Source organism: Solanum lycopersicum, chromosome 5 (assembly GCF_036512215.1).
Source record: "Solanum lycopersicum chromosome 5, SLM_r2.1".
Taxonomy (NCBI): Eukaryota; Viridiplantae; Streptophyta; class Magnoliopsida; order Solanales; family Solanaceae; genus Solanum; species Solanum lycopersicum.
This window is the reverse complement of record NC_090804.1, coordinates 964,411-983,120: the sequence shown is the minus strand read 5'-3', so window position 1 is coordinate 983,120 and position 18,710 is coordinate 964,411. Positions and strand designations below refer to the sequence as shown.

Below are 18,710 nucleotides of genomic sequence, written 5' to 3'. Positions count from 1 at the left end.
CAAAATTTGTTCTTTTCATCTCTTATCTCATAAATCAGATTCATAATTTGAAGCCCCAAATTTGCAAAGATGAAGCTTCATTTTTATGAGTGCTTCAATTCGAGTTTATCAAGTCTTGCACTCCAACAAGCCTTAGATTAGGACCAGGGCATTTATAGATATCAAAATTTCGTAGAATTTAACAAGATGAGTTCAATTTCAGATAAATTTTTAGATACTACTTTATACTAAATTTTAGTTAATGCATATATAAAGAATAATATGTGAAATATTTATAATGATCTTGATGTGACCGACCCTATAAACGCAAGAATAGTATTGTAACCACATTATATTTTTTTTTTTTACATTTTATGAGTGATTATAATTTATTTCTTAATCAAATTAAAATTTTATTGCAAACAACTATTTAAAATTTAAAATTGTGTTTAGCTATAAATACAAATTAGAGTTAGTTTTAATTTTTTTTGAATGATTTAATTGCAAAATGTAAAATTACTACTTTAACGCACATATCAAAATCTTAAATACGAAAATCTTACGTAATCTCTATTTTGCGGGCTTGTGGAGAGTGGTGGGGGTGGGGTGGGGCTCCTTGTCTTGTCAATTTTATCACCAATAAGTGTGGTTGGTTGAAAATGGTGCTTTCACTGTCAAATCAAAGATGACACGAGGTAAATGAGCTGTTTCCTCGTGGATGGCTACAATTTTGTTAGCATAATTAATCTCTAAATTACTTAATTGGTAAGAGATATAAATATAAGTTTAGCTCATTGAGAGAGTATGATTCTAAATAAAAAATATAAAGATCGAAGATTAGGATAAAAGAATAGTAGTAGATAGTAGTTCATTTTACATCTAGTCATATAATATAGATATCACGTATAAATTTTTTTTCCTCCGTTGTGTATTAATATTTGTCGTCACAGGTATTTTGTACATTGTTATTTTATTTTCTAAATCCTTTTTCTTTTTAACCTTTTTGCTTTTTTTAATGAATGATCTATCGAAATCAACTTCTTTATCTCTCGCAAAAGTAAAGATAATATTTAGATACATTCTATTCTTTCTATATATGCCTTTGTGGAATAAATTGTTGTTGTTAACCACTTAATTGATCTAAATATATCTATAAGAAAGTTTTAATATCATTAAATAGTTTATTCAAAGGATAATTCACTGATTTCATTCCTTCACCAATGTTTTCATCACTAGCCATTTTTCAACTATCGTTATTGTCATTCACTATTAACAATCATTTATAATTACTATCGTAACAACTTGGGAACAAAATGATAAATATCATCACCAAAAATCATAATTTTTTCCCCACTATCGCTATCAATCACTGTAAATTTATAGTCATAAATTATGAGTGGTTCCTTCTTCTTTAATTTATTTATCCTTAGTATATTTTTTTTGGGAGAACTCTAACCTTACGTTTCAATGATGACAAATAGAAGACCACACCACTGAAAAACTTTTTAAAATATTTTATGTATTCTTTGTTTAAGACTCGAAATTTAAAAGTCATTTTTTACTTTATTAAAATCAGTATAAACTAAAAAGATCAGACAAAAGAAAAAGAAAATTGGAGCATTCATTTTCCTGAATACGATAAGTATTTTGGATGTAATGAATATAAGACGAGGCATGTGGACCAGGATAATTTAATGTTTTATTACATAATATATTAATGTATTATTTAATTTAAACTTTCACTATCATTTATATTTCCAATTTTTTAACGTGTAAAATTTAGACACATCAATTTTATATAAAATGGAGAAAAGAGATAATGAAAAAGAGCCATATCTTGTGACTTTACTTGGAGAAAAATTGTGGACATGCATTTACTTCGTATCGGTCAACATTTTAAAGATTAGAGTTAGTGTTGTCTATGGATACAAATTAAAGTTACTTTTTATTTTTGCTAAAATTGATACGGAGCGAAAAAAAAAAGTGAAACTAACTTTCTAATATTTTTCTAATTCAAGTGACAAAAATGACTTTTTAACCATTTAATCTAAAAAAAATTAAAAATAAATGTATTTTAATGTTAGTCTATTAAGTTAAGTGACATATTTATCGCGGAACGTAAGGAAAGTCATAAGATACATAGAAAAATTATATGAAGATTGTAGAGGTGTTAACATACAAAAACACTTCATTATCTAACTTTATTAACTGTCAAGAATGCAGTACAACATATATCATCAAGATTCATGTAAGAGTCTATAATCACACTCTTCCTCATCAGCCACATGAGGTAATGCATCATTCCCAGTTTCATAAAACCGGCAGATGAAATGAAAATATAACAAGTTGAGCAAACTCAAAAAAGTAAGCAGCCAGAAATGGTAATCCAGGTGACCTTTATTAATGTTGCTAGAAAGCCAGCTTGTTTTACCTCCTGTTGATGTAAGCCAATCCTCACTACTCACAAGAAAACTTCCAATCAAACTCGACGCTGCATTCCCAACAGTGTCTATAGCAGACGCGATGCTTGCCATGCTTTTCGGTAATAGAGTGTAGAAGAACTCAATTTGTCCAACTCCATGTGTAGCCGTAGCTATACCGAGTAGTGCATACTGTGGCACGAACCACATAGCAGACATGTTTACTAAAGCATTTGGATCGTCCTCATGCCCTTCTGTGATTGCCCTTTTTCGTCTTATGCTTTCTGTTATTGCTGACAATGCCATTGACATACAAGAGACTGTTAACCCAATTCTCATTCGGGTAACAGGACTTAGCCCTCTTGGACTTCCAGTATATTTAGATAGCAAAGGGACCAAAAGACGATCATAGAAAATAATCCACATTGTTAAAGCGATAATCAGGAACACACTGAATGATGCTGCTGGTACTTCAAAGTGCGGCAAGATATGTCTATCCATTGTCTTTGTTTGAAGTACAGCAAATGCGAATACATTCATGTCCACAAACACCATTAAACCGGTTGACCACATAGGAATTATTCTAATAAGAGCCTTGAGTGATTCAACTCGTTCCACACTACACAGATTCCATGGATTTGAAGCTGATCCATCAGGATTCAAATCTCTTTCACGATCTTCAATCATACAAGCTCTATTTAAACACCTACATATATTCATCATACAATAAACTCTTATTCTAATGAAGTGCAATATAATAAAATTAGACATAAGATGGAGACACTGACCTGAAGTCCTTTGATGGCGTTAAGACCTCTGTTTCATATGGCGAATGATAGTAGTCATCGCAACCAGTCAATGAAAGACGGGTTTTTCTTTTTCTAAATGCTGCTACACATGCTTGGGACAATCCTACTAGCAAGTTGTTTGTATCAGTTTTCACTTTGATATAAAGAGGAGAACCGATTAGGAACGTTGAGATAGACAAAACCATGAGTAAAACAGGGACGCCAAAGCCAATTTGCCAACCATAACGATCTTGAATATAAATAATTGTGGTAACTGCAATCATAGTTGCAACCCCATTGCTAGCATAGTACCAATTGAAATATCTCTCAATAATCTTCTCATTCTCAGGGTTCCCTTTTTGTTCCAATTGATCAGCACCAAACATTATAGAACAAGGTCTAACAAAACCAGCTCCAATAGACGTAAACGCAAATGATGTAGACAGAACAGCAAGTTGGAATGCTGTTGGTCCATTACAAACATGTTGAAAATGTGAACAGGCGAAAGTCGTGAGTTGCGGTATCATTGATGTGAGCCAAAGAATAACCATTCCCTGTATAAGGAGAATGTTAAGCCATAACAGATATGGTGGTTTTAAAAAAACATGTTATTCCATTGAAATGGCACACAGAACTCACAATAAAAGTGAAGATGGTTCCATAGGCAACAGCATTATATCGACCCCAATAACAATCGGCAATAATCGCCCCAACAATAGCTAATCCACCTGAAAGTGCACCCCATAATCCAATAATACTAGTACCCGTAGCAGCACTCATGCTATAATATGTCATCAAATAAATTATCAGATTTGTTTGTGAACCATAACTTGCTATCCTTTCAAATGATTCATTCACTGAAAACAACAAATAAAAATTGAAATTAGAATCAACACATTGCAAAACAATTTAAAGTAAAAGAGTAGAGTGAGAGTAGTACAAATGATGAATGGCATGGTCCTAAGACCACCCTTTCTTGTGTTCACTTCATCTTGTATTTCAGTGCCCATTTTCAGTTTCGTTCTCTGTTTCCTCTTCAGTTTTTTTTTTCTTTGCTTTGATATATGATTAAAAGAGACAAAGGGAAAGAGAAGAGAATTAAACACAAAATTTTGATAAATTGTTTGATAATATTGAATGAGATTGACACGTGACAGAGGTAGAGTGGGGGCATATTATACGATTATAATTTGGATAACTGTTAAATTATCAATAATTTTTATTTTTATTTTTATTTTCTAAGTTGAATTTAAAAATTTATTCATCATAACAGTGTGTCTGGTTCATATAACAGCGGACAACCAAAAAAAATGTAACGTGTTGAGAAACAACTCTTTTAATTAAATGTTTAAACAAACAATATTTAATCATTCTATCGCTAATCAATTATTCAAGTGGGACCACAACGTGCAGTAGTGTGCACTGTGCAACTTTAATAATAAATAAATAAATGAATGAACATGTATCATGTGGAAATTTTTATTTTTTTTTAAAAAAAAAACTCAGTTTTACTTTTACATTTGATTGCTTGTGTCACATTCCTTGATTCCTTCTCCTTTTTTTTAAAATTAAAGTTGCATCTTGAAACAAATATAACAATATTATATAAATAGTGAAGATGGAGACTCAGGAAAAAATTGGAGATATAGTTATTTAAATGATGAAGATGTACACGGTGTAATAGCTTGTTTTTTTTTAAAAAAAAAAAAAAAATTCGTTGTTATAGACACAAAAAATTTGGATAATATTTTAGTTGATTTTTTTCTTTAAGAAAAAAGTCACAAATTCTTAAAAAGTGATGACAATCTTCATTTTTTCTGATGAAGTTGTTAAAGAAATTGACTCTTTTGTTGAAGAAATTGAATTATAATATAATCCAATAAAGTTTTGTAGAATTTTTTCGAATAGTTGTGTGGTGATGTTGGGTATAGAAGGTGGAGAAGTTATTCAAAGAGAAGAGTGAGGAAGAAGAAGAGAGAAACTATTTCCAAGAAGAAAAAAAGTTTCACGCGCGTAAAATTCGTGTAACACGTGTTATGTTATGATGAGTGAGCTAAAAGTATGAAAATAACATAGCAAAACATTATATGAAGTGTCTAAAATGAACATCACCTAGTTAAAGTATTTATGTAAAATTTTGAAAGTTTAAAGAGTTATAGATGGGTTTGACCATAATTGTAGCACCATTTGAATTTAATGACATAATTAATGTTAGTGATATTAAATTTAATGACATTTTAACGTTAATAATTTTAAATTTAATAACATAACTATTATCAATAAATATTTTTGTACTCTTTATTAATGCGTATACTTATTATTGATAAAGAAAAATATACATAAATATAATGGTTGAAGTTCAAAAAAATCAATATTTTGTAAACTAAGTACTCCTAGATCTTGAAATTCAACTTAAAAAAAAAGAAGAAGATATTTATCGTCAAGTGGGGGGCTAGAAATGGTGCTTTCAATGTCCAATAAAAAATGACACGAGTTAAATAATCTTTTTTGGCTTGTGATTGATATTGATTTGACACAGCTGGCTACAATTATTAACGTGCACAGTTATGATTATTTTATTTCGTATTTTTTATTTTAATTTACGTGATATTTGTTATTTTTTAAAATTAAATAATTGATTTTGATTGAAGTTACGTCACAATATAGATAATTTAAAATATATAAAAAATTTATAGTTAAAAAATAGATTTATTTGAATCTCAAAATTTATAATGCGTTTGACAGAGGATTACAGGGTAACTCTGTCACGTCTCGTTCTCAGTCAATATTTTGGAAGCAATAAATTTAAGGCCATAAACATGGTCCTGGGGTTTAGTGTTTTTTTCTCTCTCTCTTTTTGTGTCTGCTAATCATATATTAAAGCAAAGAAGAGAAGTGAAGAGGAAACAGAAAATAGCAGTGGAAATGGGCACAGAATCACAAGCTGAAATAAACACAAGAAAGGGTGGTCTTAGGACCATGCCATTCATCATTTGTACTACTCTCACTCTACTCTTTTACTTCAAATTGTTTTGCAATGTGTTAATTCTAATATCAATTTTTTGTTATTGTTGTTGCTATTGTTTTCAGTGAATGAATCATTTGAAAGGATAGCAAGTTATGGTTCACAAACAAACATGATAATTTATTTGATGACATATTATAACATGAGTGCTGCTACTGGCACTAGTATTATTGGTATATGGGGTGCACTTTCAAGTGGATTGGCTATTGTTGGGGCGATTATTGCTGATTGTTATTGGGGTCGATATAATGCTGTTGCCTATGGAACCATCTTCACTTTTATTGTGAGTTGTGCTAATTTAACAACATTTTTTTTAAAATTTGAACCAGCATATCTGTTATGGCTTAACATTCTTCTTGGACAGGGAATGGTTATTCTCTGGCTTACATCAATGATTCCGCAACTCACAACTTTGGCATGTTCTCATTTTCAACATGTTTGTAATGGACCAACAGCATTCCAGCTTGCTGTTCTGTTTACATCTTTTGTGTTTACGTCTATCGGAGCTGGTTTTGTTAGACCTTGTTCTATAATGTTTGGTGCTGATCAATTGGAACAAAAAGGCAACCCTGAAAACAAGAAGATTGTTGAGAGCTATTTCAATTGGTACTATGCTAGCACAGGGGTTGCAACTATGATTGCAGTTACCGTTATTATTTATATTCAAGATCGTTATGGTTGGCAAATTGGCTTTGGTATCCCTGTTATACTCATGGTTTTGTCTGTCTCAACGTTCCTAATCGGTTCTTCTCTTTATATCAAAGTGAAACCCGATACAAACAACTTGCTATTAGGATTGTTCCAAGCAGGTGCAGCTGCTTTTAGAAAAAGGAAAACCCCTCTTTCATTGACTGGTTGTGATGACTACTATCATTCGCCATATGAAACAGAGGTCTTAACGCCATCAAAAGACTTCAGGTCAGTGTCTCCGTCTTTTGTCTGAGTTTATTATATTACAAGTTCATTGGAATAAGACATTATTGTATGATGAACATATATATAGGTGCTTAAATAGAGCTTGTATGATTGAAGATCCTGAAAGAGATTTGAATGCTGATGGATCAGCTTCAAATCCATGGAATCTGTGTAGTGTGGAACGAGTTGAATCACTCAAGGCTCTTATTAGAATAATTCCTATGTGGTCAGCCGGTTTTATGATGTTTGTAGACATGAATGTATTCGCATTTTCTGTACTTCAAACAAAGACAATGGATAGACATATCTTGCCACACTTTGAAGTACCAGCAGCATCATTCAGCGTGTTCTTGATTATTGCTTTAACAATCTGGATTACTTTCTATGATCGTGTTTTGGTCCCTTTGCTATCAAAATATACTGGAAGGCCAAGAGGGCTAAGTCCTGTTACCCGAATGGGAATTGGGTTAACAGTCTCTTGTATGTCTATGGCATTGTCAGCAATAACAGAAAGCATAAGACGAAAAAGGGCAATCACAGAAGGGCATGAGGACGACCCAAATGCTTTAGTAAACATGTCTGCTATGTGGTTCGTGCCACAGTATGCACTACTCGGGATAGCTGAGGCTACCCATGGAGTTGGACAGATTGAATTCTTCTACACTCTATTACCGAAAAGCATGGCCAGCATCGCGTCAGCTATGTACACTGTTGGAACTGCTGTGTCGAGTTTGATTGGAAGTATTCTGGTGAGTAGTGAGGATTGGCTTACATCAAGGGGAGGTAAAACGAGCTGGCTTTCTAGCAACATTAATAAGGGTCACCTGGATTACCATTTCTGGTTGCTTGCTTTAATGAGTTTTCTCAACTTGTTATATTTTCTATGGGTCTGCCGGTTTTATGAGACTGGGAATGATGAATTACCTCATGTGGCTGATGAGGAAGAGTGTGATTATAGACTCTTACATGAATCTTGATGATATGTTGTACTGCATTCTTGACAGTTAATTAAGTTAGATAATAAAGTGTTCTTATATGTTAAGACCTTTACAATCTTCATATAGTTTCATACATTCTGGATGAGTATGTCTCTGAACTTAACTTGTATTGAGTTGATAACTTTGAGTGTGCATAACTAGATACTTAAATTTGTATAAAATTAAACAAGTAGACATATAAATGTGTTCAATTAGAACAAACCTAAGATAAGAGGTTAAAGTAAAAAACGCGAACAAAGTTAAGTGACAGTCAATGACTTAAGTCTATATAAAATCTAACAAGTAAGCACATACATCTTGTGTGACAATTCACATCTATATAATGTCCTACGTGTAATATGTTCTACATAATTATAATGGTTGAAGTTAGAAAAAATATATTCTATAAAGGCATAATACATAGATATGACTTTAAAGTTTGAACATGCACAAGTAGACACTTAAACTTGTATAAAATTAAGAAAATGAACACATTAATCCTAAATGACATCCTATGTGTATCATGTCATGTAGGATATTTGTATCTATTTTTTCAATTTAATAATAATTTAAGTGTCTACTTGTGTACATTTAAAACTGAAAAACAATTGTTTGTTGACGTTAAGTTAAAAATCGTGTTTATTTATTATGTGTTTTATGAACAAACATAGATTTTGAAATTTCTTAACTAAAAAAAAAAAGAAGATACTCATGGTCAAATGGGGGGGCTTGAAATGGTGCTTCCAATATCCGATAAAAAAAAATGACTCGAATTAAATAAGCTATTGCCTTGTGATTGATATTGAGTTGACATGGTTGGCTACAATTATTAATGTGCATTGTTATGATTGTTCTTATTTCACTATATTAAGTATTTTTTTATTTTAATTTATGTGATATTTTTAAATAATTTAGATTTGAGCGAAGTTTAGTATGAAAGTTTAATTTTTAAAAATAAAATTTACATATATGTATAATATGTAAACAATATTATATATAAGTCATAATATAAACAAATTAAATTATTTAAAAAATATATGAAAAAATTACGATTTAAAATAAACTTGCTTAAATCTCAAAATTCAAAACATGTCACACAAGTTAAGTCGGAGAAAAATATTGTTTTCATTTTAAGACCTTCGACATATTTAATATAATCAATCAAATAATTGAGAAAAGATAATATTAGTATAATTAATATCAAACATAACTAACTCCATGTCACTTTGTATTTTCCTCTTTTAGGTGAGACAAAACAAAACTAGACCATTTTTAAATTATTACATATTCATTGATAACATTAATTATTTATCAATTATCACATCTAAAATATTTCATTCGTTTCATTTTACTTGTTATAATAAAATTTGACATATTTATTAAGAAAATTCTATGCTTTCAGAATATTGAATGAGAATCCGTGATTCTTATTTAATATTTTGGTAGCAATAAATTTAAGGGTGATAAATGTGGGCATGGGTTTTAGTGTTTTTTTCTCTGTCTCTTTGTCTCTGTTAATCATATATTAGAGGCAAGAAGAGAAGTGAAGAGGAAACAGAGAACGAAACTGAAAATGGGCACAGAATCACAAGTTGAAGTGAACACAAGAAAGGGTGGTCTTAGAACCATGCCATTCATCATTAGTATTACTCTTACTCTTTCATTTTCTTTACTTGAATCGTTTTGCAATGTGTTAATTATAATTCCGTTTTTTCACTTGTTTGTTGTTTTCAGTGAATGAAGCATTTGAAATGATAGCAAGTTATGGTTCACAAACAAATCTGATAATTTATTTGATGACATATTATAACATGAGTGCTGCTACGGGTACTAGTATTATTGGTATATGGGGCGCATTTTCAAGTGGATTAGCTATTGTTGGGGCGATTATTGCTGATTGTTATTGGGGTCGATTTAATGCTGTTGCCTATGGAACCATCTTCACTTTTATTGTGAGTTTTCTGTGCCATTTCAATGGAATAACATGTTTTTTTAAAACCACCATATCTGTTATGGCTTAACATTCCTCTTCGACAGGGAATGGTTATTCTTTGGCTAACATCAATGATTCCGCAACTCACGACTTTGGCCTGTTCTCAGTTGCAACATGTTTGTAATGGACCAACAGCATTCCAGCTTGCTGTTCTGTTTTCATCTTTTGTGTTTACGTCTATCGGAGCTGGTTTTGTTAGACCTTGTTCCATAATGTTTGGTGCTGATCAATTGGAACAAAAAGGGAACCCTAAGAATGAGAAGATTATTGAAAGCTATTTCAATTGGTACTATGCTAGCACAGGTGTTTCAACTATGATTGCAGTTACTGTAATTATTTATATTCAAGATCGTTACGGTTGGCAAGTTGGCTTTGGTGTCCCTGTTATACTCATGGTTTTGTCTATCTCAACGTTCCTAATCGGTTCTCCTCTTTATATCAAAGTGAAAACTGATACAAACAACTTGCTAGTAGGATTGTCCCAAGCATGTGTAGCAGCATTTAGAAAAAGAAAAACCCCTCTTTCATTGACTGATTGTGATGACTACTACCATTCGCCATATGAAACAGAGGTCTTAACGCCATCAAAAGACTTCAGGTCAGTGTCTCCGTCTTATGTCTAATTTTTATTATATTGCACTTCATTAGAATAAGAGTTTATTGTATGATGAATATATGTAGGTGTTTAAATAGAGCTTGTATGATTGAAGATCCTGAAAGAGATTTGAATCCTGATGGATCAGTTTCGGATCCTTGGAATCTATGTAGTGTGGAACGAGTTGAATCACTCAAGGCTCTTATTAGAATACTTCCTATGTGGTCTACTGGTTTTATGATGTTTGTAGACATGAATGTATTTGCATTTGCTGTACTTCAAACAAAAACCATGGATAGACATATCTTCCCGCACTTTGAAGTACCAGCAGCATCATTCAGTGTGTTCTTGATTATTGCTTTAACAATCTGGATTACTTTCTACGATCGTGTTTTGGTCCCTTTGCTATCAAAATATACTGGAAGGCCAAGAGGGCTAAGTCCTGTTACCCGAATGGGAATTGGGTTAACAGTCTCTTGTATGTCTATGGCATTGTCAGCAATAACAGAAAGCATAAGACGAAAAAGGGCAATAGCGGAAGGGCATGAAGACGATCCAAATGCTTTAGTAAACATGTCTGCTATGTGGTTCGTGCCACAGTATGCACTACTCGGAATAGCTGAGGCTACCCATGGAGTTGGACAGATTGAGTTTTTCTACACTCTATTACCGAAAAGCATGGCAAGCATCGCGTCAGCTATGTACACCGTTGGGACTGCTGTGTCGAGTTTGACTGGAAGTATTCTGGTGAGTAGTGAAGATTGGCTTACATCAAGGGGAGGTAAAACGAGCTGGCTTTCGAGCAACATTAATAAGGGTCACCTGGATTACCATTTCTGGGTGCTTGCTTCTATGAGTTTTCTCAACCTGCTATATTTTCTAGTTGTCTGCCGGTTTTATGATACTGGGAAGGATGAGATGAGTAGATCACCTCATGTGGCTGATGAGAAAGAATGCGATTATAGACTCTTACATGAATCTTGATGATATATTGTATTGCATCCTTGAATGATCCAACAACTACTAATTGAGTTGGACAATAAAGTTTTTCATATGTTAAGACCTCTACAATCTTCATCTATACATATATTTTTTTATGTATCTTGTGACTTTACTTAGACAAAAATGTGATAAATATGCTCCTTAAACTTGACTTTAGAAACATACATTAGTAGACACACAACACATATAGTATTCCACGTAAAATACTAATAGTAAAAGTACTTATTTATACAAATTAAAATCGGAATGCATAAATATCAGCTAAGACTAAGTTCAAGAATACGTTCTTTCGATGTCCAGTAGTAACTGATAAATGAGGTCAACTACTGAAATGCCAGGAAATCATAAAGGCCTAGTTGGGTCTGACCAAGAGTTAGCATATGGATGGAACTGACATTGTGGAATGGAGCTCACTTTATGATAGGACCATATCACTATTAAATCTCTTTTAATAGTGTATGGTTCTATTATAGAATTGGACATCTCCATAAAGTAGCATGTCAAAATCAAATTAATGTATCTTTCTATTAAAAAATAATGATATAAATAAATATAATTTGTAATATAAATAGTATGAATAAGTTAAACTTTTAATAATAAAATAAATGAGCATCTCATCATAATTTAAATCAAAATATTTTAATTAAAAATCGATTCGTAATATAATAATTTGAAAAACCAAATCGAAATTTGAGGAGCCTATGCATTTGTCGGATCAAAATGATATTATACACTTCAATATAATATAATATTACTCCTAGTATTAAAATATCACAAATTTTAACGTGATCCTTTCTGTCATGGCAGATTTGTTTTCTTTCTATTTGTCTAGTACAATACACAGATATAATAAAATGTCAATATTATAATCACAAATTTCAATGTGATTCAAAGTGTCTGTTTACCGTATAATTTTTAACTAAAGGAATCAATTAAACCCTTTTTATCACATGTGACTGTTTTTAAAAATATTCATTTATGATAATAGACTATTTAGTTTGACGATTTTGATTTTGTTTTATTTTTAATGGATTAATAAATAACCTGATGTATGTCATTTGAGATACAAAGATCTTGAATTAATGTTTAGCTTCATATTTTTATATCTAACTTTTTTAAATATTTATTTTTTTTACAAGATTTTGATGTTTGCTATTTAGCAAGATATGATATGTTATTTATTACATGTGGATGATTTATTCGATTTGTCAACTTATTTCTAAATAATTTTTAAAGGATTTGATTGTGTGAAATCTTAACGATTTAATCGATAATCAAATTGATGATGATATAAATTGATATTTCAATAATTCTATAACAAATAAATAGATAATTGATAAATCAAATTAGTAAACTTCAAAATCAAAGTGGACCAATTGATACATAGCCAAACTCTCAATCAATAATGATAATTGTCATCATTATGTCATGGTCAAAAATGATGACCACACTTTGGTTTGATAAATAAAGGTAGCCAATGTCACCAACTCCACAAAGAGCTCCTCTTTCATCACTCTAGAGAAAATCAAAGAACTAAAGCATACAATGAGTACTACTTTAAAGGTATTGATGTTCCCATTTTTGGCTTATGGACACATATCTCCATATCTAAACGTAGCTAAGAAGCTTGCGGACAGAGGATTCTTGATTTACTTGTGTTCAACACCGATAAATCTCAAATCCACCATCAACAAAATCCCCGAAAAGTATGCTGATTCGATTCAGCTTATCGAACTTCACTTACCAGAATTACCCGAACTTCCTCCTCATTACCATACCACCAATGGTCTCCCACCCAATCTCAATCACATCCTTCGTAGAGCCCTGAAAATGTCGAAACCAAACTTCTCGAAAATCATGCAAAATCTGAAACCTGATTTGTTGATTTACGACATATTGCAGCAATGGGCTGAAGATGTGGCTACTGAACTAAACATTCCAGCAGTTAAGCTTTTGACTTCGGGTGTTGCTGTGTTTTCGTATTTTTTCAACTTAACGAAGAAACCAGAGGTTGAATTCCCTTACCCTGCTATTTATCTCAGGAAAATTGAGCTAGTTAGATGGTGTGAAACGTTGTCAAAACATAACAAAGAGGGAGAAGAACATGATGATGGTTTAGCTTATGGAAATATGCAAATCATGTTGATGAGTACTTCTAAAATTTTAGAAGCCAAATATATTGATTATTGCATTGAACTGACAAATTGGAAAGTTGTTCCAGTTGGTTCACTAGTTCAAGATTCAATCACTAATGACGCGGCGGACGATGACATGGAGTTAATAGATTGGCTAGGAACAAAAGATGAGAATTCAACTGTTTTCGTCTCCTTTGGGAGTGAGTATTTCTTGTCAAAAGAAGATGTGGAAGAAGTAGCTTTCGGGTTGGAGTTAAGTAATGTTAATTTCATATGGGTTGTAAGATTTCCGAAAGGTGAAGAGAAAAATCTTGAAGATGTATTACCAAAAGGTTTTTTTGAAAGAATTGGAGAGAGGGGAAGAGTTTTGGACAAATTTGCACCACAACCAAGAATTCTAAATCATCCGAGTACGGGAGGATTTATAAGTCATTGTGGTTGGAATTCAGCGATGGAAAGTATAGATTTTGGGGTACCTATAGTTGCCATGCCTATGCAACTTGATCAACCAATGAATGCTAGGTTGATAGTAGAATTGGGAGTCGCAGTTGAGATTGTTAGAGATGATGATGGAAAAATTTACAGAGGAGAAATCGCGGAAACTCTTAAAGGTGTCATAACGGGGGAAATTGGGGAAATTTTGAGGGCTAAAGTAAGAGATATAAGCAAGAATTTAAAAGCTATAAAAGATGAAGAGATGGATGTTGCTGCTCAAGAGCTGATTCAACTTTGTAGGAATAGTAATAAGTGAATCATATGATTCAATTAACAAAGTAATATTGTATTTTGTCACTATATTTGTTCAACTTTATATATGTTTAAATATTGTATTTTGTCATTGAACTTATCGTAAATATAATAAAGAAAAATAGATTTCTCCCAACACAAAAGTTGAACAAAAAGCGTTTAGTTTGTGAAAAAACTCTTTATTTTCTAGTGATTTGAAGTAGACTTTGGTTCAACGCTTTTGGTAGTAAGATCAACAACTAATCTTTTTTTTTTTTTTGGATGGGGAAGTGGAAATGGGGAGAAGATTACGATGATGTGGGAAATTGAATCCTCACCGATAAGATGGAAATTCAGATAACCAACGAATTAAGCAATTAAGATTCATAGATCAAATGGTTAATCAAGTTAATATTGTTTGATATAGCATGGGGTGACCTGCTCACAGCCCAATATTTTAAAATGACTGACAAGCCTCATCTACCTTGCCCATTCTGCCTCTCCATGTGCCATATGGATGATTGGACTCGTGATAGTGGAGATATATATGAGTCGTTTTTATATAGTTCTTTGTCATTATTAACTATCACCATTAACAATTTTCAACAAACTTCTTCCTCAATTTCAATTTATTTAGAAAAATATCAATATAATTTGTTCATCTTAAAAATTAAGTCAGCAAAAATGTTTATAATGAAACAGACACTACCCTTGAACTGATTGATTTGGTCTTATATTAAAATGTCGATTTCAACTACTACACACTTCAACATGTGGATTCCTTTCCTCTTTAAGATGTTCACACCTAACAAATAATTTCATTTGAGTCTATTTTAATATTATAAGATAAAAAATGTAATAATATATTCTAGATATATTATCGAAATATATTTTAATATAATATGGAAATCTGGACCATTCATTTTACTGAATTTAGATCATCGAATTTAAAGCAAGGAAGGTGTACATATATCAGTTGAAGAAACTGAAAAGGAAAAAAAAGTGTTAGTAAAAATGGAGAGTGAAAGAGAATTATTATTTGTTGAAGAAAACCCAAGAAAGGGTGGTCTTAGAACAATACCATTTATCATTGGTAACACTTTTTTTTTTTGTTTTTTTTTTTGTTTAGATTGTTTAAGTACTAATTATTTCAAAATTTGTTTCAGTGAATGAATCATTTGAAAGGGTTGCAAGTTTTGGTTTACAATCGAAAATGATAATCTATTTGATGACATATTATAACATGAGTGCTGCAACTGGAACTAGTATTCTTGGACTATGGAATGCACTTTCAAATGGATTGGCTCTTTTTGGAGCAATTATTGCTGATTTTTACTTGGGTCGGTATAGGGCTGTTGCCTATGGATCCATCTCCACTCTTATTGTAAGTATTTTGATGTATTCAATCTGTTAATATCTTAGTTTGTCAGTCCACTTTGATTTTTAACTCAAAAGTATGGACAGGGAATGATAATTCTATGGCTCACAGCGATGATTCCACAACTCAAGTCTTTATCTTGCTCTGAGATCCATCACGTTTGTAATGGACCAACAACACTCCAACTTGCTGTTCTGTTTTCGTCTTTAGGGTTTATGTCAATTGGAGCTGGTTTTGTTAGACCTTGTTCTATAATATTTGGTGCTGATCAATTGGAAAATAAAAAGAACCCCGAGAACCAAAGGATTCTTGAAAGCTATTTCAATTGGTACTATGCTAGCTCAGGGGTTTCAACGATTCTCGCAGTTACTCTTATCGTTTATATTCAAGATCTTTATGGTTGGAAAGTTGGCTTTGGTGTCCCTGCTATCCTTATGTTTTTGTCCGTCTTAACGTTCCAAATCGGTTCTCCTCTTTATATCAAAGTGAAAGCTAAAACTACTGAAAACTTGGTTATAGGATTGTTTCAAACAGCTGTAGCAGCTTTTAGGAAAAGAAATACCCGTCTTTCATCGACTAACTATGATGAATTGTATCGTTGGCCACTTGAATCAGAGGTCTTGCCTCCATCAAAGGACTTTAGGTCAGTGACACCTTTTTCCATTGCTATATGATATTGCAGTTCACTTTAATACGTTTTTATTGTATGCTATAGGTGTTTAAATAGAGCTTGCATAATTGAAGATCCTCAACGAGATTTGAATCCCGATGGATCAGCTTCAAATCCATGGAATCTGTGTAGTGTGGAACAAGTTGAATCACTCAAAGCTCTTATTAAAGCACTTCCTATGTGGTCTACCTGTTTCATGATTTTCGTGGATATGAATATATTTTCATTTTCCTTGCTTCAAACCAAGACGATGGATAGACACATCTTCCCTCACTTACAAGTACCAGCAGCATCATTCAGTGTGTTTATGATTACTGCTTTAACAATCTGGATTGCTTTCTACGACCGTGTTTTGATCCCTTTGCTATCAAAATATACTGGACAGCCTAGAGGGCTAAGTCCTGTTACCAGAATGGGGATTGGGTTAATAGCTTCCGGTATGTCTATTGCATTGTCAGCAATAACAGAAAGCATAAGACGACAAAGGGCAATAGAGGAAGGACATGAGGACGATCCAAATGCTTTAGTGAACATGTCTGCTATGTGGTTCGTGCCACAGTATGCACTACTCGGAGTAGCTGAGGCTACCCATGGAGTCGGACAGGTTGAGTTTTTCTACGCTTTATTTCCCAAAAGCATGTCCAGCATTGCCTCATCTATGTACACTGTTGGGACTGCTGTGTCGAGTTTGCTTGGAAGTATTCTGGTGAGTAGTGTGGATTGGCTTTCATCAACGGGAGGTAAAACGAGCTGGCTTTCGAGCAACATTAACCAGGGTCACATTGATTACTTTTTCTGGTTGCTTTCTTTCTTCAGTTTTCTAAACTTCTTATATTTTCTGCTTGTCTGTCGATTTTATGAATCTCTCAATGATGGGAGGAGTAGGTCATCTCATGTGGCAAAAGAGAAAGAATGTGATTATAGACTCTTGCATGAATCTTGATGTTATATGTTGGAGTGCATTGTTAAATGATGCAATTAGTACTAATTATTTTATTATTAATAAATAGTGTGACCACAGTTCTATTCTTTTCTTGATTTTTCTTTCTGAATTTTTGTTTATCTCCATACAAAAAGGATTTCGTGGATCTTCTCTAATTATTTGAGTAAACTACATTGGAATATGTAATGTAAGTACATTGGAATCATAATACTAATTAATAATATGTAATGGGAGTATGTAACGGAAGTACATTGGAATAATAACTAATACTTCGTCTGTCCACTTTTATTTGTCATGTTGCTCTTTTCGAAAATTATTTTACATCTTAAAATATTAATTAAAATTCTTATAATTTAACTCAAAATAAAAATCATGACAAACAACAGTAGACCGGGTATATAATTAATAGTAAATCTCATTTACTACCAACTCTTAATAAATAATAAACCTAAGTGGGAATTAATAATTCCAAATTTACAATTAATTGAATTGATCTAATTTAATTTGAAAAGCAAACTTGATCACTTCATGTGATAATCCTTTTTGGATCCTTATAATTGTTTAAAGTTGTGTTCAATTTAATTTGCTATTGCCACTGCTCTTGTCTTTGATGGTTCCAGCCTTACCAATTGGCTTGCTATGGCTTATGCATTTTTGGAAGAAAAAAAAAAGGTCTTTTCGACTTCGAATACCTAAATATATTCTCTTATTTAGACATGAATGATATATAGTTTAGAATAGTAGTCTCCGAGAATTTCAAATGAAATTGCACTCGTCTTAGCTTGTATGCCTGATAAAATTTTGATATTTATAGATATACAGTTCATCAATTCACAACTATCGTTATCACTCATCATTATTAACCATCACTATCTACAATCATCATCATAACACCTCCCAATCCTAATAATAATTGTCATTATTATATATCACCACGAATCGTAATTATTCTCTACCTTCATTAGCTATTATATTAACCACATTTACAATTATTAGCATTACAACTTTCAATCACTAATAACTATTATTATTATTATTATTATTATTATTATTAGTCATGGTAAAAAAAATAAAAAATTATTCTTCACCAATTACTTCTCCACTCTAACTATGAGTTATATCATTTTCACAATTTCAACAATAATGTAGTAGGTGGCTGCTCAT

At 32.1% G+C, this 18,710-nt stretch overlaps 5 protein-coding genes across 5 annotated transcripts; 4 read left to right on the top strand and 1 right to left on the bottom strand.

Annotated features, from left to right (window-relative positions):
* Positions 1 to 2,149: 2,149 nt before the first annotated feature.
* Positions 2,150 to 5,176, bottom strand: LOC101261620 (protein NRT1/ PTR FAMILY 1.2). The gene is made up of 4 exons (XM_004238652.5): positions 4,128 to 5,176; positions 3,827 to 4,044; positions 3,188 to 3,741; positions 2,150 to 3,105 (listed from the first exon to the last, which is right to left on the bottom strand). The coding sequence occupies exons 1-4, from the start codon at positions 4,195 to 4,197 to the stop codon at positions 2,217 to 2,219; spliced, it is 1,731 nt and encodes a 576-aa protein (XP_004238700.1). The 5' UTR covers positions 4,198 to 5,176; the 3' UTR covers positions 2,150 to 2,216.
* An 830-nt stretch (positions 5,177 to 6,006) lies between these two features.
* LOC101261918 (protein NRT1/ PTR FAMILY 1.2) lies at positions 6,007 to 8,210 on the top strand. Its single transcript, NM_001320124.1, has 4 exons — positions 6,007 to 6,182; positions 6,278 to 6,495; positions 6,577 to 7,130; positions 7,216 to 8,210. The coding sequence occupies exons 1-4, from the start codon at positions 6,113 to 6,115 to the stop codon at positions 8,102 to 8,104; spliced, it is 1,731 nt and encodes a 576-aa protein (NP_001307053.1). The 5' UTR covers positions 6,007 to 6,112; the 3' UTR covers positions 8,105 to 8,210.
* Positions 8,211 to 9,414: 1,204 nt separating this feature from the next.
* LOC101261026 (protein NRT1/ PTR FAMILY 1.2-like) lies at positions 9,415 to 11,793 on the top strand. The gene is made up of 4 exons (XM_004238650.5): positions 9,415 to 9,747; positions 9,839 to 10,056; positions 10,142 to 10,695; positions 10,779 to 11,793. Exons 1-4 carry the CDS (start codon positions 9,678 to 9,680, stop codon positions 11,674 to 11,676), a joined length of 1,740 nt encoding a protein of 579 aa, XP_004238698.1. The 5' UTR covers positions 9,415 to 9,677; the 3' UTR covers positions 11,677 to 11,793.
* Positions 11,794 to 12,822: 1,029 nt separating this feature from the next.
* LOC101260725 (beta-D-glucosyl crocetin beta-1,6-glucosyltransferase) lies at positions 12,823 to 14,719 on the top strand. Its single transcript, XM_004238649.4, has one exon. The coding sequence runs from the start codon at positions 13,240 to 13,242 to the stop codon at positions 14,578 to 14,580; it is 1,341 nt and encodes a 446-aa protein (XP_004238697.1). The 5' UTR covers positions 12,823 to 13,239; the 3' UTR covers positions 14,581 to 14,719.
* Positions 14,720 to 15,318: 599 nt separating this feature from the next.
* LOC101260433 (protein NRT1/ PTR FAMILY 1.2) lies at positions 15,319 to 17,632 on the top strand. Its single transcript, XM_004238648.5, has 4 exons — positions 15,319 to 15,648; positions 15,722 to 15,939; positions 16,020 to 16,576; positions 16,649 to 17,632. The coding sequence occupies exons 1-4, from the start codon at positions 15,570 to 15,572 to the stop codon at positions 17,544 to 17,546; spliced, it is 1,752 nt and encodes a 583-aa protein (XP_004238696.1). The 5' UTR covers positions 15,319 to 15,569; the 3' UTR covers positions 17,547 to 17,632.
* Positions 17,633 to 18,710: the final 1,078 nt, after the last annotated feature.

Coding starts and splice junctions, on each gene's coding strand:
- LOC101260433 (XM_004238648.5), top strand. CDS start 15,570: ATGGAGAGTGAAAGAGAATTATTATTTGTTGAAGAAAACCCAAGAAAG. Junction 15,649..15,721: donor AACAATACCATTTATCATTG/GTAACACTTTTT, acceptor AATTTGTTTCAG/TGAATGAATCATTTGAAAGG. Junction 16,577..16,648: donor CCTCCATCAAAGGACTTTAG/GTCAGTGACACC, acceptor TGTATGCTATAG/GTGTTTAAATAGAGCTTGCA.
- LOC101261026 (XM_004238650.5), top strand. CDS start 9,678: ATGGGCACAGAATCACAAGTTGAAGTGAACACAAGAAAGGGTGGTCTT. Junction 9,748..9,838: donor AACCATGCCATTCATCATTA/GTATTACTCTTA, acceptor TGTTGTTTTCAG/TGAATGAAGCATTTGAAATG. Junction 10,057..10,141: donor GAACCATCTTCACTTTTATT/GTGAGTTTTCTG, acceptor CCTCTTCGACAG/GGAATGGTTATTCTTTGGCT.
- LOC101261620 (XM_004238652.5), bottom strand. CDS start 4,197: ATGGGCACTGAAATACAAGATGAAGTGAACACAAGAAAGGGTGGTCTT. Junction 4,045..4,127: donor GACCATGCCATTCATCATTT/GTACTACTCTCA, acceptor TGTTGTTTTCAG/TGAATGAATCATTTGAAAGG. Junction 3,106..3,187: donor ACGCCATCAAAGGACTTCAG/GTCAGTGTCTCC, acceptor GAATATATGTAG/GTGTTTAAATAGAGCTTGTA.
- LOC101261918 (NM_001320124.1), top strand. CDS start 6,113: ATGGGCACAGAATCACAAGCTGAAATAAACACAAGAAAGGGTGGTCTT. Junction 6,183..6,277: donor GACCATGCCATTCATCATTT/GTACTACTCTCA, acceptor TATTGTTTTCAG/TGAATGAATCATTTGAAAGG. Junction 6,496..6,576: donor GAACCATCTTCACTTTTATT/GTGAGTTGTGCT, acceptor CTTCTTGGACAG/GGAATGGTTATTCTCTGGCT.
- LOC101260725 (XM_004238649.4), top strand. CDS start 13,240: ATGAGTACTACTTTAAAGGTATTGATGTTCCCATTTTTGGCTTATGGA.